General features: G+C 51.6%; 1 protein-coding gene across 2 annotated transcripts in view; it reads right to left on the bottom strand.

The window, feature by feature from the left end:
- Positions 1-22133, bottom strand: part of IL6R (interleukin 6 receptor) — a 58420-nt gene extending 36287 nt beyond the window's left edge. Inside the window, exons 1-2 of one of the 2 annotated variants that reach the window (XM_039460259.2) lie at positions 21726-22131; positions 885-1133 (exon numbers count right to left, since the gene is read on the bottom strand). In XM_039460259.2, coding sequence (XP_039316193.2) covers positions 885-1133; positions 21726-22023 — 547 coding nt within the window. In that variant the 5' untranslated portion in view covers positions 22024-22131. Of the gene's footprint in view, positions 1-884; positions 1134-21725 lie in introns of both variants that reach the window. The other variant, XM_074390067.1, reaches the window with a different exon arrangement.
- Between the last annotated feature and the right edge of the window lie 508 nt (positions 22134-22641).

Here is a 22641-nt window from a genome sequence, read left to right on the forward strand (position 1 = left end):
AAGAGATACAGGAAGAAAGTATCTTGGCGTAGGGCTCGGCACACAGGACACGGGTTCTAGGAAGTCTTTGTGTAGGTGTGAGGGAGCTAAGAGCTTGCTAATTCTAAAAAAAATAAGAACCGCTAATTTGAGAGCTTAGGGTGTGTTATGCAGACTTTTTAGCACCACATGTGTGATACACACACACAGACACACACATATGCAAAGTCACATATAATTCCTTTGCAGCAACTCTAAGGTAAGGTAATAAAATTAACCATATAGGGTCGGTCTCAGTGGCTCACGACTGTAATCCCAGCATTTTGGGAGGCTGAGGCAGGTGAATCACAAGGTCAGGAGTTCAAGACCAGCCTGGCCAAGATAGTGAAACCCCATCTCTACTAAAAATACAAAAATGAGCCGGGCATGGTGGCAGGCGCCTGTAATCCCAGCTACGCAGGAGGCGGAGGCAGAGAAGTGCTTGAACCCAGGAGACGGAGGTTGCGGTGAGCCAAGTTTGTGCTACTGCACTCCAGCCTGGGCAACAGAGTGAGCCTCCGTCTCAAAAAAAAAAAAAAAAAATTAACCTTATTTTGCAAAGATGAAACTGAGGGATGGAGAAGTGAAGCTGTGTGTGAAGGGGCAGGATTCAAACCCAGGGCCCCAGGCTATTCAGTTCACCAGAAGTCCTAACTCCCAAAGCCAATGTTCCCCATCAGTTAGACACCCCACCCAGCCGCAGCCTTGGCCGGCATCGAGCTGGCAGACATTGGTGGGCCTTCCCCAAAATTCTTGCGCCAAGGAAATGGCAGGAGTTTGAAGGTTCAGACAGGGACTGTCTCTGGAATGCACAGGGCCTCATTTCTTACGGGAACTGTCTCCGGGAGCTCTGAGGCGCAACTCACCCTCCACCAGCAAGTGCACAGTCCCAGCTGGGCGGCCGGCCCGGTAGCAGGAATAGTTTCCAGAGTCCTGGAGCTGCACGGACCTCAGCAGCAGCCTCCTTCCCACGCCAGCCCATCTGCCCGGGTGGGCACCTGCAGCCGGCTGCCCGAGCACCCAGTCCACAGTGGCATTGTCTTCCAGCTCTCCCCCGGGGCAGGTCAGGGTCACGCTGTCTCCCGGCTGGCTGGTCAGCACGCCTCTCGCCACCTCTGGGGAGGGAGGAGACACTCGGTAAGCCCACAGCCACTGAAGAAGCGGCTTCCTTCTGACCTGAGGAAGCCACGAGAGGCCTCAGTGCTAATCATGAAGGGGTCCGGGCCACCTTCACCTCTGCCTGGATTGGGGCAGCAGTATCCTAGTGGCACCCCCCACCTGGTCCCCACCATTCAGCTGCCTGGGAGAGCATTCTGAAGCAACGATCCAGCCACCCCGCTCCCTGGATTAGAAAACCCCTCAAGGGCCTGCCACTGCCCACGGGATGAAGTCCACGCTCCTCAGTGTGGCCGGCACAGCCCTGCTGTCCTTGGAGGCCTCCTCGTTCCCCACTCCTTAGAAGGTGTGGAGCCCTCCCCTCAGCTCCCCGCACTCTCCTCCTCACACTCGTTCTTCCCCACTTCATCCCCACGACCCCCTCCTAGTCCAGGTCTAAACATCGCTTCCACTCCCCCAGCTGCACGAGGCCCTCAGTCAGCACTACGTCACCCACACGCTGCCATGTAATTACCAATCCCGTGGCTCTCGTCCCCTCAAGACTCCAAGCACCACAGAAATAGGCACCCTGCTTTGTTCTCCATGATACTCCAGTGCCCAGGACATTGCCTCGCCCGTGGCAGGGGCCTGCTGAGCACCTGGTGAATGTGTGAATGAATGCACGCCTGTAGGGATGAATGCCAGGCACCCAAGTGCACAAGAGCACAGGGGGTGTCCGAATGCAGGGTCTTCATGGCAGAATGCTCATTGTACAAGTGGTAACAGAGGCCCAGAAGAATCAGGAGGCTGGCCCAGATGCACAGCTGGGGTGGGAACCAGGGCTTCTGATTCCCTGTTCCATGCTCCCTCCAGAACCCTACATTACCAACGAAACCACCTAGAGCAATGCTGTGTTTACTCCAGGGACCAAACCGGAAAGGTTAAAAAAAATGCACTCTCTAAAAGAAACAAACCAAAACCCAAAAAATGCATTCTTTACTCCTTGAAAAAAAAATTGGGTGTATTCTACTACTCAAGAAAAAGGAGATTAAAGATTAAAGGAACAAGTAAACTATTTTTGGTAGAAGTTATAGATTCATGGAATCTAAGATAAAAATTAGCCCAACCACCTTGGACTCATTTATTAACCAATCAGTCAAATTAGTCCAATCGGCTAAGGAAACAAGAGGCCAGGGAACACAGCCAGTTTTCATGTAAGCACACCTGGTCCTTCAAACCCAGTGCATAACCATTCATCAGCAAGCAGTAGCAATAAATCTGGCCAAAGATCTCAGAGAGGACCAACAGCCACTGAGCTCCTGACCTCACCTCCTCGCCCACGCCCCTGGGACTCAGAAGCAGCACAGGGCTCTCTGCCTGGCCTGCAAAGCCCTTCTTGCTTATGAGGCATTTTTTTGGTTTGTTTTTTGGTTTTCTGTTTTGTTTTGTTTTGTTTTGGGACAGAGTCTTACTTTGTCTCCCGAGTTGGAGTGCAATGGCATGGTCTTGGCTCACTGCAACTTCTGCCTCCCAGGTTCAAGCGATTCTCCTGCCTCAGCCTCCCAAGTAGCTGGGATTACAGGTGTGTGCCACCACACCTGGCTAATTTTTGTATTTTTAGTAGAGACAGGGTTTCACCATGCTGGCCAGGCTGGTCTTGAACTCCCCGACCTTGTGATCTGCCCACCTCAGCCTTCCAAAGTGCTGGGATTACAGTCATGAGCCACTTTTTTTTTTTTGATACGAAGTCTCGCTCTGTCATTCAGGCTAGAGTGCAATGGCATGATCTCAGTTCACTACAAACTCCATCTCCCGGGTTTAAGCGGTTCTGCCTCAGCCTCTGGAATAGCTGAGACTACAAGCATGCACCACCATGCCTGACTAATTTTTGTATTTTTAGTAGAGACAGGGTTTCATCATATTGGCCAGGCTGGTCTCAAACTCCTGACCTTGTGATCCGCCTGCCTCAACCTCCCAAAGTACGTGAGCCATCATGTCCGGCCACTTATGAGGCATTTTAATCTCATGTTTGGCAAACTGTCCTTCCTTTCACCCCATCCAAGGTGGCTGTCAGAGGAGGGAGTAAGGATCAGTGACTCCCAGGCAGATAACACCCCCAAAGCTGGGGGAGGTTGGAGTCCACACTGGCTACTGGCCACAGTTCAGGGACAGGGACATAAGCATCAAAGGGGCAGAGACAGCTCTGCCTGGCATTGGGCCCTGCCTAGCTATACAGATGCCCTTCCCTCTCACTTTAACACCTGGAGCCAGAGTCCTCCTCCCTGGTACCCTCTGCCCCGAGGCTGGCAGAAAAGGGACGAATACAAGGCCAGCATCTAAGGTTTTCTAAGGTTTTCTCTCATCACCACCAGAGCCCCGGAGCTCGGGTAAGAAAGCTGGCTGGTTGTCACCGTGCAGCCAGGCGAGTTTGGCGAAGTTCCTGAGACCCCTATGGCCTTACCTTCCCCCATGGCGGGCAAGTCCTATGTTTGATGAACATTCGAGGAGGCTGCAGCAGCCAGGCCCCAGCGAGGAATACACACACACACAATCAGGCATCCAGAGACCCTGCCCTGAGAGATGGGAGACGAATTTGCTGCTGCAGGACCGGGACACGGCACACAGTACTCTCCTGGTCATCAGCAAAATCTGAGTCCCAGCTGGGCGCTGTGGCTCACACCTGTATTCCCAGCACTTTGGGAGCCCAAGGCAGGTGGATCACCTGAGTTTGGGAGTTCGAGACTAGCCTGGTCAACATGGTGAAACCCCGTCTCTACTAAAAATACAAAAAATTAGCCAGGCGTGGTGACACATGCCTGTAATTCCAGCTATTCAGGAGGCTGAGGCAGGAGAATCACTTGAACCTGGAAGGTGGAGCTTACAGCAAGTCAAGATCGTGCCACTGCACTCTAGCCTAGGCAACAGAGCGAGACTCCGTCTCAAAAAAAAAAAAAAAAAAAACTGAGTCTCTAGAAGGTGAAGTTCACGGAGGGCAATAAGGGAGGACTGCTCTTGCCCAGAGGACTTGAAAGGGTTATGAAAGGCCCCAACTAACAGCGTAGCTTTCACATAGAATATTCAACAATGTATTTTTAGCATTGCAAACATTGTTTTTTAATGCATTACATAATATTGAATACATGCAAATTCATATATGTAATGTACATAAAAGCTACATATATGAAAGTTAATTTATGAAGCATAAAATACCCAGGAGACCCCAGCAACCTAAAAACTACCACAGTCATTGTCTCTGAAGCTTCCTCTCAGCTTACTCAAGTAGCTGAGACTACTGGTACATGCCACCATACCTGGCTATTTTTCTTTCTTTCTTTCTTTCTTTCTTTCTTTCTTTCTTTCTTTTTTTTTGAGAGATGGGGTTTCACTATATTGCCCAAGCTGGTCTCAAACTTCTGGCCTCAAGCTATCCTCCACCTGGGCCTCCAAAACATTGCGAGTATAGGCATGACCACCTGGTCCAGCCTCATTTGTATGTCTCTATGATTCAGACATGTAGATGTAGTTCATTCATTTTCACTGCTACGTAATATTCCATCGTGTGACCCTACCATTCTCTCATTGAGGGAGGTTTAGGGTCATTCTCAGTGTTTTGCCATATCAGAGAGAGCCACTATCAACTTCCTCACGACCCAGTGCACTTGCCCGAGAACTTCCCTAAGAATGAAACTGCTGGTGTTGGCATGTGTGTGACATGTGCCCCTTTCCTTCACAACTGAACACACGGTCCAGTGCGTTTAACTCCAATGCGCCCCTAATGGAGGCGGCAGTTCACCGCATCCAGTCCACATCTGCAAGTCCATCAGTGCCTGAATGCGGTTACGTATGAAAGACTCGTCGACACTCCTAATCATTGCATCAATATTTCCACCGTTCCATTTTCCACTTGATAAAGCAGCTGTGAAGATAAAAACCTAACACAGACCTCAAGTTCCTGCACAAATGACAAACTTGTAGGAACAGAGATGGAAACAGTGCCCAAAGAGGCCCACTCCCAGTGCAATGCTTGCAATATGCCTTCCTCGGCTGATAAGCAGGAATCAGAATTCTCAGGGCAGTATCGGAGTACCAGCACACAACAGACACAGTGCAGCGTGCATGGAAGTCTAAGGCAGGGGTCAAGGACCACATGCATCTCCTCGGATCACCGGCACTTTTCACACATCACAGTCCGCAACTCTATAAAGGTCCCTTCCCTGACCATGGCGACAACGCTGTAAGCTCCTGGCCGCCGCTCATCAGATAACTCAGTAGGTGCTTAATGCATGTTTGTTGAATATAGGGCATGTAAGGGTTGCCCACAGGGACAGGGTCTTGGCACCAAAAACTCCCAGGAGCACGGTTCACAGGTGAAGGGGTCTGAGCAGTGCCCTCTCGTGTTGTGTGACAGGCAGGCCCCTCACTGGGGGGCAGAGGAGCCCGCTGAGGCAGGAAAAGAGACGGCTGGAGGCAGAAGGAGCTCTCTTTTCTGCTTCTGCCTTTGCCAGAACCAAGAAATATGTCTTTCTGGTTACTTCCTCTACCCCAGTTCAGCGGGAAGCTCTTGCTGTGTTTAGCGGCCGGCCTGAACAATCACAGGGGGCTGTTCTGCTCCTGCACGCACTAACAATGGCCAGAGCATCTGAGCAGCTCAGAGAAATACCAAATGAAAATACTTTTTTCTTTTTTTCCCTCTTCCACAAAAGCAGAGCTGCAGGGAGCAACATAATGGCCACTTCCTCTGCCAAGGAACTTAAGTCACGGTTTTCCGAACCTTTAAAACGGAGTCACTATTTTTTAGAATAGGGAATGATTAATTATAAACCACCCATTGTCCAGTACTGCCTGTCACAGCCCTGCTTCAAAACGTACTTCTTCTAGGACGTGTGAACGACACTGGGTTAACTATGCTTCTAAAAGCACTGTATACAGAATGATCAAAGAAACACAGAGCAAAGACCACAAGAAAATATACTTGCTAAAGTCAGGGTGAGTGGCACTGTCCCTCCCCTCCCACCAACTCATGCCTCTGCCTCCTAACTCAGATCTCTCCCTCAGTACCCCGACACCAGGGTGGCAGTGGAGGGGCCTCATGCGTGACTCAGAATAAGTAACATTCACAGGAGTGTCCTCTAAATACCTCTGCCCTCCTCTCCAAATGATGGTGATTTCTTTCTCTTCCCCACATCTTTCTGTAGTTTCTGCATTTTCCGTAAGTTGCTGTGTTGCACTTATAATGAATATATATATTTAAGTAAACAAACTGCGTAGCCTGGAACTGTCTGAGTTAGGATTTCTGGGAAGGAGGGAGAGGGTACAGCAGAGCGCAGTAGGCACTGAGGGATGGGGGGGTGACGAATGGTTTTTCAAAATAAACAGCCTCGGAGCACCTTCAGGCAAGAGAGTGCCACCTTGCTCTTGCAGCGCTGAGTTCTGTCACTGTCGTTGCATTCTGCACCCATATCTCAGCCTTCCCCTGTAGGCCTGATTCCCTGGTGGACACAAGACATCATCCTTGGGCTCAGCCTTGACTCCTCCCATCTGTCCCTGTTTTTCTGTTCCCTGGGAATCTGCGGGGGCCCTCCCTAAGTACACCGTGCCAAAGAGAAGGGCCAAAAAGGGGAGGCTCAGGCAGGTGGGTTATGAGGTCAGGAAATCGAGACCAGCCTGGCCAACATAGTAAAACCCCATCTCTACAAAAAACACAAAAATTAGCCGGGTATGGTGGTGCATGCCTGTAATCCCAGCTACTCAGGAGGCCTAGACAGGAGAATCACTTGAACCCAGGAGGCAGAGGTTGCAGTGAACCAAGATCACACCACTGCACTCCAGCCCGGTGACAGAGTGAGAGTCTATTTCAAAAAAAAAAAAAAGTGCTGGGCATAGTGGCTCACGCCTGTAATCCCAGTACTACTTTGGGAGGCCGAGGCAGGCGGATCACAAGTCAAGAGATCTAGACCATCCTGGCCAAGATGGTGAAACCCCGTCTCTAATAAAAAATACAAAAAAAAAAAAAAATTAGCTGGGCCTGGTGGTAGGTGCCTGTAATACCAGCTACCTGGGAGGCTGAGGCAGGAGAATCTCTTGAATCCAGGAGGTGGAGGTTGCAGTGAGCCAAGATCGGGCCACTGCACTCCAGCATGGCGACAGAGGGAGACTTCGTCTCAAAAAAACAAAAAGAGGGGCCGGGCGCGGTGGCTCAAGCCTGTAATCCCAGCACTTTGGGAGGCCTAGGCGGGTGGATCACGAGGTCGAGAGATCAAGACCATCCTGGTCAACATGGTGAAACCCCGTCCCTACTAAAAATACAAAAAATTAGCTGGGCGTGGTGGCGCGTGCCTGTAATCCCAGCTACTTAGGAGGCTGAGGCAGGAGAATTGCCTGAACCCAGGAAGCGGAGGTTGCAGTGAGCCGAGATCGCACCATTGCACTCCAGCCTGGGTAACAAGAGCGAAACTCCGTCTCAAAAAAAAAAAAAAAAAAAAAAAAGAGAAGGGCCAAAAGGAAGAGACAGGGTGGGGAACCAGGTGAGCAGGAGCTTCTGAGAGCAGTCCTTCCTGCTCCTGGGAGATATGCCCAGTCATTCTCACACTCCAGCCCAAGCCTGACAGGCCTTGCATAGCAGGCCCTGGGAGATGGGGCGGGGGCAGGGGTGTGGTGGTGGTGAAGGCGTGGCTGGGGCACACACTGAAATTTAGCAAAGAGCACGCGATCAATTGAGCATTTGTCCCTGAGCAATTGCTCAGCATTTAGAGCCAGCATTGCAAGCCTATGCCGGTCCCTTCCTCAAGAATTCAAGAATTTTTGTGCACCCATAATGTGCAAGGTCAGAAGTTCCTAATCTAGGAAAAAGAATTCCACATTGAAGTTACTGGGCACCTACGATGCACTGGCACTCCTTCCCATCTTTTCCATATCGTAATCTTCTTTAAACCCCACAAAGCCCACAAATCAAGGTCAAGGCTTTAGTGAGCTGTGATTGTGCCACTGCACTCCAGCCTGGGACACACAGCAAGACTCTGTCTCAAAAAAACACAAAAGTATTGCTTCCTGAAAACAAACCTCCAAGCTCCTCCTAACAGTCACAGGCACTTGGTGTCTGGTCTGGTCTGGTCAGTTTAATCACTGACTATTAATTGTGTAGGGCTGGGCTGACACAAATGTACAGTCTGCCTTGATTTGTTCTTTAATATAAAGTACATCTCAGCAGGGTGCAGTGGCTCATGCCTGTAATCCCAGCACTTTGGGAGGCTGAGGCAGGCAGATCACTTGAGGTCAGGAGTTTGAGAACAGCCTGGCCAATATGGTGAAACCCCATCTCTATTAAAAATATAAAAATTAGCCAGGCGTGATGGTGTGTGCCTATAATCCCAGCTACTGGGGAGGCTAAGGCGTGAGAATAGCCTGAACCCAGGAGGCAGAGGTTGCAGTCAGCTGAGATCGTGCCATTGCACTCCAGCCTGGGTGACACACTCCTTCTCAAATAAATAAATAAATAAATAAAGTACAACTCCACAAGCAGGAGGCCCCTTGGCATAGAGGAAACAGCTCTGTGTCATCAGGAGACCTGTTCTATTCCTGGTCTTGCGATGACTCACAGGGAGCCATGGGCACATCGCTGCCCCTGGCAGAGCCCATCGGCCTTCTCTGTAAAATGAGGGTTCAGACGGTGACCTGTAGGTCCCCCTGGACCCCCACTCATGCGGTCTGGCATCCCATCACACCCAATCATTAGGTCTCAGACAGCAGGAAGCAGACAACACTCAGTTTGAAAACACATCATTAATCTATGGATTTATTATTTTAATAGTTGATGACTTTGGGAGAAGGATGATGGCCAGATCATCCCAGTGCCCTCAGAAAAATGCTTCTTTCTCCCTGGAGAGCTCTAGGGGAGGGAAAATTCCCACAACCTCCCTTGCCTCCCTTTCCTCAAGGGAAGGAGAGTTTAGGTCCCAGTAACTCCCAGCAAGCAAGCCCATATCTCCCTGCCCCAGTGGCCTAGGAATCCCTTTCCCAGGGACACTGGGGCCCCCCCCATGGCCCAGACACCCCTTGGCCTGGGGACCCTGCAGCATAGCTCTGGGAAGTGGGGTTCCTCCCCAGTTGGGACCTAACTTTGGGTGCCAGGAACCCAAACAGCTTTGCTGTTTTTCTACTTTTTCCCCCCTTCAAGTAAACTTGCAAATGTCAATAACCAGAGAAAAGCACACACAGAGACACATATTTCTCAACTCTCTCGCTGCTTGCTGTGGCTCTTGCCAGCAAAAACAAGTTCAGCTTCCCGGCCCCATTTATGTAAGCAGTGAACCAGCTGCCTGGCCCAGCACGGAGGACACAGGCTTGGCTCGGGCCTGCTAATCCCATCCCACCACCCGGTTTCTGAGCAGGGACGCAGGTCCCCGCTGCCCAGGCCAGCTGGCAGCCACAGGACAGCCCCGAGCCTAACCCAGCTTCTTGGGTTGCAAAGGCATAAGATTTCAGAAAGGGCCACAGTGGAACCACAGGTCTCCTGCCAGCAATAATGGTCTTGATCTAAAAGTCTGTGGGTGCTGAGACACCTCCAGGAGAAGTCTGTGGCACCTCGTGTCCAGATGGAAATAAGAGTAGAATTTAGTCCTACAGGGGCAAGGACAAGTCCTTGTGTTCTCGGTCACCTATCCTTGCCTTCCGCGCATCGTTAGACCCATGGCTCCTGGCTGTGATATGATAATAACCATAACAATCATGAGTAGTTGGGACACACCCTGCGCCCTGGGCTTTCCCTAAGAGCACACTACTCCTCACAAAACAATCTGCCAGGGAGGAAGTCTCATCCCCATCTCATTGTTGATGCAACAGATCAGAGAAGTTAGGGCACTTGCCCAAATCCACACAGCACGTGTGTGAGTGAGTCCGTGCTGGACCCAGGTGAGCCCGGCCAAAGTCGCTCTCTCCCTGGCCCAGGTACCTCTGCACGCTTCACCCCCAGCTCCCCTATCTGGGCTCCCCACCACCCTCTCTCTCCCCATCTCCCAATTTCCTCTCCTCGTCCCTGCTCTTCTCACACATTTCCACCCTCAGAGGCCCAGGGAAGGGAAGGCTGAGGCTTGAGAGGTGTGGGTCAGCCTTATGGTGGGGGGTCAGCCCCATCACTGCAGCTACAAACCTAGTGGGACATTGGGGGTCTCTCAGGAGCCAGGAGGCCTGCCCTTGACCTTCCTCTCCATTCCCCACAGCCGCAGCCTGTATAGGATGAGTCAGAGCCTAAAACCAACTCCCCTTGGGCTCCAAATCTCTCACCCTCCCCAGGTCATCCCACCGTCTGGACCCATTCATTTCTCCTTAACATTTCAGAGGGCACCCTCGGCCACTGTCCAGGAAGAGGCAAGGCGCGTAGGCTGCAGCAAGTCAAGGCTCCCAGGCTCTAACCTGAGGCCGGAGGCCTTCTCTGACTTAGCTGCCAGCCCCGTCTGTCCGCAACCCCTCGTCTTCTCAGATTACTAGCTCTGGCTGGCAGGCCTCTGCTCCCTCCTGCCCCACATATGTATTTGTACTTCTTGTACCTGCTTGTATTTGTCTTGTATTTGGCAGAGTCAGTATTTACCTTGGCTTGGCAACACCACGGAGTGTATGTTGCTGGAGAGAGGGTCGGGAGGAAGGCTCTTTTGGACCCAGAAACAGGTAATGCTGAATGCTGACTCAGAGACCCGCGTGCACATGTGACCAACTCAGGAGAAAAAACATTGACTCCTCCCCTGGCAGCTTCAGAGATAACCACCTGCCTCCAGTCTAAGAAGGTCCAGCCTGGGTCATCCCTCAGAGATTATAAACTAATTAGAGGAAAAAATATCTATGGCTGGGTGCCGAGGCTGACGCCTGTCATCCCAACACTTAGAAGCTGAGCTGGGCAGATCACCTGAGGTCAGAAGTTGAAGACCAGCCTGGTCAACACGGTGAAAACCCATCTATACCAAAAACTACAAGAATTAGCTGGGCGTAGTCATGTATGCCTGTAATCCCAGCTACTCAGGAGGCTAGGGTAGGAGAATCACTTGAACCCTGGAGATGGAGGTTGCTATAAGCTGAGCTTGAGATCACACCACTCCATCCTGGGCGACCCTGTCTCAAAATGAGAATATCTTTATTTATTTATTTATTTATTTTAGGATGATATCTTGCACTGTTGCCCAGGCTGGAGCGCAGTGGGGTAGTCACAGCTCACTGCAACCTCTGCCTCCTGGGTTCAAGCAATTCTCCTGCCTCAGCCTCCCAAGTAGTTGGGATTACAGGCACGTGCCACCCCAGCTACTTTTTTGTAATTTTAGTAGAGACGGGGTTTCACTGTGTTGCCCAGACTGGTCGGAAACTCCTGACCTTGTGATCCGCTCACTTTGGCCTCCCAAAGTGCTAGATTACAGGCGTGAGCCACCGCACCTGCCAAAAAAGAAAGGATATCTAAGGAGGGCAGACAATCCACTCCCTGGCCCCAAGCTAACCTCAGGAGCAGATAGAGAAATAAAGGGTTTAAAAGCAGGACACAGCGGGGCCTGAGAAGAAAGCCACCGGTACCTGCAGATGGACACACCCAGAATTTTGGTCCTGAAAGGGACTGTGAGGAGAAGCTACAGCCAGGGAGTGGGGTGCTGAGCTGAGGGGAGCTGCCTTAAGGCTGTACGGGACTCTTTAGGACGACTCAGGCCAACCTGCTCATTTTGGTGGATGAGGAGAACCAGGGCCCGGAAGTCATGCAGCAGTGCACAGTGTAGCCAGGACTGGAGCTGGGATCCGGGATGCTCGGTCCAGCCTTAGCACGCAACCCTCTGCTTTCCCAGAAGTACAGCCCAAAGGGTCTTTCTTGTCTTCTAGGCTGGCCCTCAGCCCGATTTTTTTATGTGCTTCTGGAAGGTGGCAGGATGGGAGGGGGAGGGAGCGATCTGAGGTACACACCTCCATTCCATATCTATGGACTCCCCAGCTTCCCCTCCTTGACTTCTTTAGATAAGAGGCAGCAAAGCTGAAGATTCAAGAAGTCATGTGGATGGGCCGGGCGCGGTGGCTCAAGCCTGTTATCCCAGCACTTTGGGAGGCCGAGGCGGGTGGATCACGAGGTCGAGAGATCGAGACCATCCTGATCAACACAGTGAAACCCCGTCTCTACTAAAGGTGCAAAAAATTAGCTGGGCATGGTGGCGCGTGCCTGTAATCGCAGCTACTCAGGAGGCTGAGGCAGGAGAATTGCCTGAACCCAGGGGGCGGAGGTTGCGGTGAGCCGAGATTGCGCCATTGCACTCCAGCCTGGGTAACAAGAGTGAAACTCCGTCTCAAAAAAAAAAAAAAAAATACAAAGACTAGGCAGATTGAGGTGGTTCACGCCTGTAATCTCAGCACTTTGAGAGGCCGCGGTGGGTGGATCACGAGGTAAAGAGATCAAGACCATCCTGGCCAACATGGTAAAACCCTGTCTTTACTAAAAGTAAAAAAATTAGCTGGGTGTGGTCGCACATCACCGCTACTCAGGAGGCTGAGGCAGGAGAATCACTTGAACCCAGGAGGCGGAGGTTGCAGTGAGCTGAGATAGCTCCACTCCAGCCTAGCAACTACTCAGAAGGCTGAGGCAGGAGAATCGCTTGAGTCCTGGGAAACTGAGGCTGCAGTGAGCCATGAGCACGCTACTGCACTCCAGCTGGGGTAACATAGTCTCAAAAAAAAAAAAAAAAAAAAAACACAAAACTGCTGGCAGAAAACCACTCCCACCACCAACAAAAAAAGTCAAAGACAAATTGAAAAAATATACAACTCATGGATTGCATGTTAATACGTTAAGAGCTCCTGTAAACAATGAGATCAATGACCCAATTTTTTTTTTTTTTTTTTTTTTTTTTGAGACGGAGTTTCACTCTTGTTACCCAGGCTGGAGTGCAATGGCGCGATCTCGGCTCACCGCAACCTCCGCCTCCTGGGTTCAGGCAATTCTCCTGCCTCAGCATCCTGAGTAGCTGGGATTACAGGCACGCGCCACCATGCCCAGCTAATTTTTTTGTATTTTTAGTAGAGACAGGGTTTCACCCTGTTGACCAGGATGGTCTCGATCTCTTGACCTCGTGATCCACCGGCCTCGGCCTCCCAAAGTGCTGGGATTACAGCCCGGCCCAATGACCCAATTTTTAAAACATGAGCAATGAATAAGAACAGGCAGGTCCAAGTAGATTATGCAAATGTCAGTTATACGTTAAAAAACCCATACAGGGGGTTTATGTAAGTGATGTAGGGACATCAGTTGCATGAGTTACATGTAACATCAGTTACATAAACCCCTCCAAAAAAAAAAAAACCCCATACAATCTTATTCAGATAAGATAAATGCAAATTGATTCCACATAGAAGCCGTTGTCTGCATAGATACCAGTTTAATAGCACACTTTCGGCAAGGCCATAGGGACACAGGCATTCTCACAGTGCTGCCGGAAGTATGAATTGGTGCAACTTCTATTTTCTCTCAAAATGACAAATCTCATGGCCTTTGCCCTTTGGGGAGTCTATCCGGCAGGTGGACTTGCACTCACACAAGAGGCATATGCAAAGCGATTCCCCGCAGCAGGGTCCGTAAGAGGAAGAAGGAGCAACTCAACATCCATCAAAAGGGAACCAGGCTGCTGGACACGGTGGCGCGCCTGTAATCCCAGCACTTTGGGAGGCCGAGGCGGGCACATCACGAGGTCAGGAGTTTGTAATCCCAGCTACTCAGGAGGCTGAGGCAGGAGAATTGCCTGAACCCAGGAGGCGGAGGTTGCGGTGAGCCGAGATCACGCCATTGCACTCCAGCCTGGGTAACGAGAGCGAAACTCCGTCTCCAAAAAAAAAAAAAAAAAAGGGAACCAGGTAAATAAACTCAGTACATCCATATAATGAAATACAAAAAAAAAAAAAAAAAAAAGGAAGTTCTTTGTTTAATAAAAATAAGTGAACTCTTTCCTAGTCCACAGTAGCAGGGGTCTAGAGGCCAAGCCCAGGATTCAGATATACCCAAGTTCCAGCCCTCACTCAGTCACTCACTAGCTGTGTGACCTTCGGCTTGTTTCTCGACCTCTCTAGGCCTCACTTTTCTCATCCGTAAAATAGACATACTAACCATAGGTACTTCAAATGTCGTTGTGAGGATTACATTAGATAATTAATTAATGCAAAAACCTCAGCACTATTTTCAGAACATACCAATCTCTCAAAAAAATGTGAGCAATTATAATTATTATCCCCGCTGCATTAGCACCTCTCTCTCCTTTTCTGGGAGAAAGTCCTTACATTATAGCATCACCCTCCTCCCATCAAAATAGGCTCTTAGAGGTCGGGCACCATGGCTCATGCCTGTAAAAACAGCACTTTGGGAGGCTGAGGCCCACAGATCACAAGATCAGGAGTTTGAGACCAGCCTAGCCAACATGGTGAAACCTTGTCTCTACTAAAAATACAAAAATTAGCTGAGCATGGTGGCCCGTGCCTATACTCCCAGCTACTCAGGAGGCTGAAGCAAGAGAATCACTTGAACCCAGGTGGCAGAGGTTGCAGTGAGCTGAGATCGTGCCACTGCCCTCCAGCCTGGGCGACAGAGCGAGACTTCACCTCGGGGGGAAAAAATATTAGCCAGGCATGGTGGCGGGTGCCTGTAATCCCAGCTACTCAGGGAGGCTGATGCAGGAGAATTGCTTGAACTCGTGAGGTGGAGGTTACAGTGAGCTGAAATTGTGCCCCTGCACTCTAGCCTGGGTGACAGAGACATTGTCTCAAAAAAAAAACAAAAAAAAAAAAAAAAAAACACACCAAAATAAAAGGCTCTTAGGGTCAACATTCATCAAGCATGCATTTTTGTCTGTCACTGTATTTTACACTTTTTTTTTTTTTTTTTTTTTTTTTTGAGACAGGATCCTGCTCTGTCACTCAGGCAGGAGTGCAGTGTTGCTGTAACAGCTCTCTGCAGCCTCACACTCCTGGGCTCAGGTGATTCTCCTGCCTTGGCCTTCCAAAGCACTGGGATTACAGGCATGATACACCACACCCAGGCTCAAAAAGTATGTTATACTTTAAAGCTTGTAGTGACTTGCCCAAAAGTCCCCTAGCTGGTGAAGTGGCTAATGAGGAGACAGGCCTGGATTGCCTACCTCGAAAGTTGTTTTCTCTCTGCCTCCCCAACTGACTGCCTCTTTCAGAGACAGAGGAAATTCATTTATAGTGATGTGGATTGCCAACCGTTCCCCCGACCAAAAGCCGTATGAATGGATGTGGGGGACCCCAGCCACTCTCAAGGCTTGAAATAGTATCTGCCGGCACGTGACTCCCAAATTTATATCTCAAGCTCAGTCCTCATTCCCAAATTTACGGCTCCCATATGCAACTCCTCGCCATCCTCTCTTGATTGTCTAATAGACATTTCAGTTTCAGCCAGGCGCAGTGGCTCACGCCTGCAATCCTATAGCACTTTGGGAGGCTGAGGCAGGCAGATCACTTGAAAGCAGGAGTTCGAGACCAGCCTGGCAACATGGTGAAAACCCCGTCTCTACTAAAAATTTAAAAAAAAAAAATAGCTGGGCGTGATAGTGGTGCCTGTAATCCGAGCTACTCCTGAAGCGGAGGCAGGAGAATCACTTGAACCCAGGAGGTAGAGGTTACAGTGAGCCTAGATCGAGCCACTGCACTCCAGCCTGGGAGACAGAGAGAGACTCCATCTCAAAACAAAAACAACACATTTCTGTTTCCATATGTGCAACACTGACTTCTCCTCCTGTCCTGCAGCCCACCATCTATCAATGGGGCTGGCAGTCCTCTCACCTGAGGCTGTTTTGAAGATTACATGAGATCACAGATGCCAAGGGCCTGCCACAGCTACTTGCACGCAGTTGGCACGTCATAAATGGTAACAGTTATTGCAACCATCATATAGAGAGGGAAGACCAAAGGATGCTTTTCAGGAAAGCAGTTGGGAAGTGGAGTGGGAGCTGATTCAGGGAACAAGTGCTGCTGGGGAGACAGGCTGGATGCAGGGCCTCAGGCGCACACTCCTCTGGGCAGAAGCCACCCGACAGATGGGCAGGAGTGGGGCAGGCTGCTGAGGTCCAGCTAAGGTCAAGCCTGAACCCAGTGGCAGAAAAGCCTCTGCCTTTGCCGAGGACTTTTGACCTCTTCAGATCACAGGCAAGAGGAGAGGTTAAAGAACACAGATTAACTACACGCACAAAAACACCCAGCCGGACACAAAGGCTCACACCTGTAATCCCAGCACTTTGGGAGGCCAAGGCGAGTGAATTGTTTGAGCCTAGGAGTTTCCAAGACCAGCCTGCAACATGGTGAAACCCTGCCTCTACAAAAAACACAAAAAATTAGTCAGACATGATGGCGCACGCCTGTAGTCCCAGCTACTCAGGAGGCTGAGGTGGGAGGATCACCTGAGCTCAGGAAGTCGAGGATACAGTGAGCCACTGCACTCCAACCTGGGCAACAAGAGTGAGATCCTGTATCATAAAAAAAAAGCTTTTCTTTGCCACCTTCCCCTTGCCACTCCAGCCTCTAGGATCTCACAGTTAATGACGTGGTACTTAGCACTTCCCTCTGCTAGACTTCAAGGAGCTAAAGGGCCGAGGATTTGTCATACCAAAGATATTTCTCCAGGACAGGGGACATCCATGCGTCCCCACAGAGCCCTCTGCTCCAGAACACAATAGACCCTCAGGTATCACAGATTGTTAAAGAGGAGGCAGGAGTTTTCCTGCCCAAGATGGACATAGAAGAATCTCCAAAGATTTGTGTATTTCCTTCAGGTCTTCACTCAAATATCATGTTCTCAGCAAGGCCTTCCCTGGCCTCCCACGTGAGACACCATGTGCCCCACCCTGCCACAAACACACGGGCCTTGCCTCCCTCTCTGGCTTTATTTTTTCCTCCTTAACACTAGTCACTAGCAGATCACATACTTAATTTACATCCCGTCAGTAGTCTCCGCACTGGAAGGAAACTCAGCTACGCCAGGGTTTCTGTGGTTGTTGTTTCGTTGTTGTTGCTGTGGTTGTTGGTTTTTGAGACGGAGTTTCGCTCTTGTTGCCCAGGCTGGAGTGCAGTGGTGCCGTCTTAGCTCACCACGACCTCCGCCTCCCACGTTCAAGCGATTTTCCTGCCTCAGCCTCCCGAGTAGCTGGGACTACCGGCACGCACCACCACGCCTGGCTAATTTTTTTGTATTTTTGTAGAGACGGGGTTTCTCCATGTTTGTCAGGCTGGTCTCAAACTCCCGACCACAGGTGATCCGCCCACTTCAGCCTCCCAAAGTGCTGGGATTACAGGCGTGAGACACCCCACCTGGCCAAAGCCCGGGGTTTTTGTCTCTTTTGTTCACGGTTGTATCTCCAGCTCTTAGAATAGTGCCTGGAACAGAGTAGGAGCTCCAAGTATATTTTTGGAGTGAATGAATGATTACCTGCGCCTATTTAAGCACCTGCTCTGTATGAGGGACTTCTGTAAACACTCTATTTAATACCTTACTCAGCTCATCTCATCTTTATAACCACCCTTCGAGGTAATACAATTATTTCTATTTTCTAGAACCCTGGGTGGCAGAGAAGTTAAATCCCTTCCTAAGGTCACATTATTTTTTCTTGGCAGGGCAGGGCAGAGATGAGTCTGGCTTCAAGGCCTTAGCCATTACCTACACGAAATGAGCTGTGTTCAGGTGGAGGAGCGCAGAAGGTAGACAGGGATAAAGGAAAAAACAGAAAAGCTCTGGAGGAAACTGGCTAGCACTCTAGCCTAGCACTGTCCAGTAGGACCTTCTGTGATGAAGGATGAGCTCTGTATCAGCACTGTTCAGTACAGTAGCCGCTAGCGACATATGGCTGCTGAGCACTTGAAATGCGACTAATGCAACTAAGAAACTAAATGTTTTTATTTGATTTCATTTAAATGAATTTAATTTTTTTGGAGACAGGAGTTCGGTCGTGGAAACATGGCTCCAGGCTGCCTGGGCTCAAGTGATTCTCCCACCTCAGCCTTCTGAGTGGCAGGGACCACAGGCTCATGTCACTGTGCCCAGCTAATTGTTTTAATCTTTTTGTAGAGACAGAGTCTCACCCTGTTGCCCAGGCTGGTCTCCAACTCCTGAGCTCAAGAGATCCTCCCACCTCAGCCTCCCAAAGCGCTGGGATTACAGGCGTGAGTCACTGCGCTGGCGTAACTTTTTAAATAGCTACACGTGGCTAGTGGCTACTGTATTAGAGAGCATAGCTTCAATCGAGACTAGATTCAGTGATTGAAAATGCTTTTGCTTGCTGGGTCTGTGGCTTCCAGGCCTGGTGGGACAGGGATTCAGGACAGTGGGGAAGGGAGTGTGTATTTACAGCAGTGAGCACTTAGGTTACCTTGTATAATCTACGAATACCCAGTGAGGGGAGTATTTGTTTACTCCAGCTGCTGAGGGCTGGAGATGAGGGTCAGGGTCAGGGTCAGTGTGTCTGCCGCCTTGGGATCTTGGTCCACAGTCTGTCTTGGTCCACAGTCAGAGGAGCTTCCTCTCTCTAACCACCCCCGACCCCGCGCCTGAGGATCGTGTTCATGGGTAGTCGGTACCCAGTGGCTGGGTCAGAGTCTGGGGCTTCTCGGTCCCTATACATGACCATTTTCAGGCTTCTTTTACCGTGGAGTCTGCATAGCTGATCCTACGCAGGCCTCACCGGCTTGACACGGACTCAAGCAATGTTTGCTGCAATAAATAAACAAGCAGCAAGCCAAAGCAAGAAGAGATTTCTGGCAACAGAGAGCCCGGTGTGGGAGGCCCTTCATTCAGTTCCTCAATGACACCATTTAGGCAGCCGTCCTCACACCTGACAGTGCCTAAGAATCACCAGGGGCACTTTGTGTAAAAGGACATGCCCCAGGCCTCACTCCCAGGTGTTTTTATTTAATAAATCTGGGTTGAGGTTCAAGAATCATCATGTTTACCAAGCCCTCCCACGCAACACACACACCAAATCTGATGCTAGACTCAGAACTAAGCTTTAAAGAAATATTGATTTGGGCCGGGCGCAGTGGCTCAAGCTTGTAATCCCAGCACTTTGGGAGGCCGAGGCGGGTGGATCACGAGGTCAAGAGATCGAGACCATCCTGGTCAACATGGTGAAACCCCATCTCTACTAAAAATACAAAAAAAAAAATTAGCTGGGCATGGTGGCGCGTGCCTGTAATCCCAGCTACTCAGGAGGCTGAGGCAGGAGAATTGCCTGAACCCAGGAGGCGGAGGTTGCGGTGAGCCGAGATCACGCCATTGCACTCCAGCCTGGGTAACAAGAGCGAAACTCCGTCTCAAAAAAAAAAAAAAAAAAAGAAAAAAAAAAGAAATATTGATTTAGGATGAGGCTAGGCATGCATGTGGGTACTGGGGGCAGGAAGACATTGCCCTAGAAGGAAATTCAGGAGGTCTTTGAGATACTTAAAGGTATGCGTACTTCTGTTGTGTATTTTCTTGCATCGCAGTGGGAAGAGGGAACGGATTTCCCACCCAAGTCCAGCCTTCCAGCACCAGAGTGTTAGAGCTGGAAGAAGCCTAAGTCCCAGCTCGTCCGGTCCTTAGACAAGGAGCACACCTGAGGGGTTCTGGCAGCTCCAGGGTGTGTGGGTGGTGGCTGATCCCCAGGAAACAAACTTCTGGGCTCTAAGAAAGAGCCCTGCAGGCTGTGCCTGCTGGGCCTGCGGATTTCCCCTCTCAGCTAACCCCAGCCTCTGCTCCGCTTCTGCTGCTCACTTCTCTAAAGCGAAACATCTCACAGTCATTTGCTCCAAGCTTCCTGTACGATTTCTTTATTTTTACTCTCCAGTTTGTGGGCTGAGTCTGTGTGGGTGTGGGAGAGGAGCTGGGTAGCTTCTACTTCTCTGCGTTTTCCTTCTGAGCTGGGAGGACTTTCACTTCCTCCCCAAACTCTCAGTTCTGCCTTTCATGGGCTGTCCAGGCCATGAGACCACCTTGCCCATCCTTCCTGAGCAGCAGGGAAACGAAAAACTGACCGAAACTGCCTGCCTGCGAAGGGCCTAGCATCCACGTGGGAGCAACAGGCGGTGGCAACTACAGCATTAACTTCCCTGGGGTAGGAGCCCCAGACTGGCGCGAGCAGCAGCAGGGGCAGACAAGGGAGCCCTGCTCGCTCCTGAGGCCAGCTGAAGCCTGGAACCTGTCTTGCCTCCGTCTGACACCACCATGGGCAAGCCTGGGCCTCCACTTCCCTCCATCAGCCTCTTCTGCCCCAGCACTCAGCCAGACAAGAGTGACTCTCAGCTTGCCCCAGTGCCCCCAGCTCCGCCTGGTGATCTTTGAGAGTCTTAGCGATCTACCACACTGGAACACAGAGCCATGGGAGGGGTCGGCCTCCACCACGGGAGCCTGACAACCTCCATCCCAACCTCCCTGAACCTCAGTGTCCTCTTTCAAACAAAGTTATATGTAGATACAGTTGGAGGATTAGAAAACACTGAATGGACGCCTCAATCAACAGTGGCTGTTGCAGGCAGGAGTTATAAATGTGTCTTGAAAAAGGAATCCCTTCCTTTTTTCTTCCAGTCATAAGGATCACAACCATCCAAAAAGCAAAGAGAGCCACACACAATCCAGCTCAGCCTCTAGCTGCAGAAAGTCACCTCCCGGAAGCGAGAGATCAGAGTGTTCACCTAGGGCCGGAGTGCAGAGTGATCTAGTGGTGGTCGGAGCCTTCAGCCTCCCCAGCCACCTGCTTAGTTTTCTGCTGTGTCCTCAAAGAAGCACTCAGACCTTAAAATAAACCTCTGGAGAGCCAGTTGCCCAGCTCCTCCAGAAGAGAGACTAGACACACAGCTGGGCATTCGGCCAGAGCCCAAGAAAAGCCTGGCTTGCCAGGGGCAGATTACAGTCATCAGGAGCAACAAGTGCCCTGCCCTCTTCCTCACGGCTCCTTCTTTTATCTGGAGTGGAAGCCAGCACGTGCCAGCCCCAGGAGATCTCAGTCCCTTGCCAGCCTTCCGACTCAATTCCCAGGACTGGGGCACTGGGCTTCGCAGAGCTGGTGGACACTGAAGCGAGTCCGTGCGGCGGGAGGATCCGTGACTCAGCGCCCATGATGTCAGTCCCTTCACAGTCAGGGCACTGTCATCCACACATGCACCCGCGAGGGTGGGGGGAGAACCAGGCGAGGTGGACCCCCAATGCGGAGAGAGAAGAAAGGCGCTGGTACAAAGGACTCCCCAGCCGGGAACACGGCCCCGCTGGGGCGCGCCCTCCCGGGCCGTCTCCTCTTAGAGTAGCCTTGGACGCGGTTGTGTAAAGGCTCCTGGGGGCACTGGGAAGGAGACTCGAGAGTCAAGTCCTAAACACAGACCGCGGGGAGCTTCCCGCACAGCTTCCCGGGACCTTCCGCGGAGAGCTCCGGGCCCAGGGTTCAGGACGCACAGGGGGCGCAAGAGCGACCACCCGCGACCGCACAGCTAGGTGCCCGCGGAAACTCAAGGCAGCCACACAAAAGGGGAGCCGTCGCACCTCCTTTCCTCCCTCCAGCCTACCCCAGGCTGCGGTGGCCACAGCGGTTTCCCCCAGCCGCCAGCTGCCCCAGCCCTCCAGGTGCGCCCGAATCCCTTACCCAGCACAGGACAGCCCCCCGGGGCCAGCGCCGCCCCCGGCGCGGCCAGCAGGGCAGCCAACAGCGCGCAGCCGACGGCCAGCATGCTTCCTCCTCGGTTACCGCTCCATGGTCCCGCAGAGGCGGGCGGGCTGGTGGGAACCGGGCGGCAGGGGCGGGGCGGGGGGCGCGCCGGCGGGCTCAGGCACCCCGGGAGCCCCGCGCTCTGCACACACTGCGAGACCCTTGGCCCCGCGCCGCGCTCGGCTCCGCTCCCTCTGGCCCGACTCGGTGTCAGCGCGACTTCCCACTCGCACATGACTCAGAGCAGCGGACGGTCTAGGCAACGCAGGAAAACATTTGAGGAACTCGCGCTGGAGCGTCTAAAGGCCGTCCCAGGGTGCGGTTGCGAAAGCTGGAGCGGATGGCGCAACAGCCCCGCGCACCGGCCGACCGAGGGGATGGCTTCCTGCCACAGCGCGGCACCTGAGTAGAGAGGGAAGGGGACGGCCAGCCCCACCAGGGCCCCTCCTGTCGGTTCTGTTGATGAGGAAAGGGCGTATCCGCCACCAGCGGGCAGTGGTCTGGTTTTGATTTTTGGTTTCGTGAACAGGTTTACGAAACCTTTCGTGAAAGGCACACCTGGAGAGCCCTCGAGGAGGCGATGTGCCTCTTACCCTACAGTAGCGCAGTGCTTGGTAGCCCGGTTTCCCGCTGGAATCAGCCGGGAACCCTAAGAACTACCGACGTTCGGATGCCCAAGGATTCTGATTTCGTCGATCTGGGGTGAGGCCTGGGCATCGGAAGACTCATCACCGTAAAGGCACAGTCTCTCTGCCCAGCTGCTCCTCGCAGGCTGCAGCAGAGGCAAGGAAACGGTTTGGACTTTGCAGTAAGATAGACCTGGGTTCCCATTTAGACCTACCACCTACTGTGT

The sequence above is a fragment of the Saimiri boliviensis genome, chromosome 19, assembly GCF_048565385.1.
Source record: "Saimiri boliviensis isolate mSaiBol1 chromosome 19, mSaiBol1.pri, whole genome shotgun sequence".
In the NCBI taxonomy this organism is placed as follows: Eukaryota; Metazoa; Chordata; class Mammalia; order Primates; family Cebidae; genus Saimiri; species Saimiri boliviensis.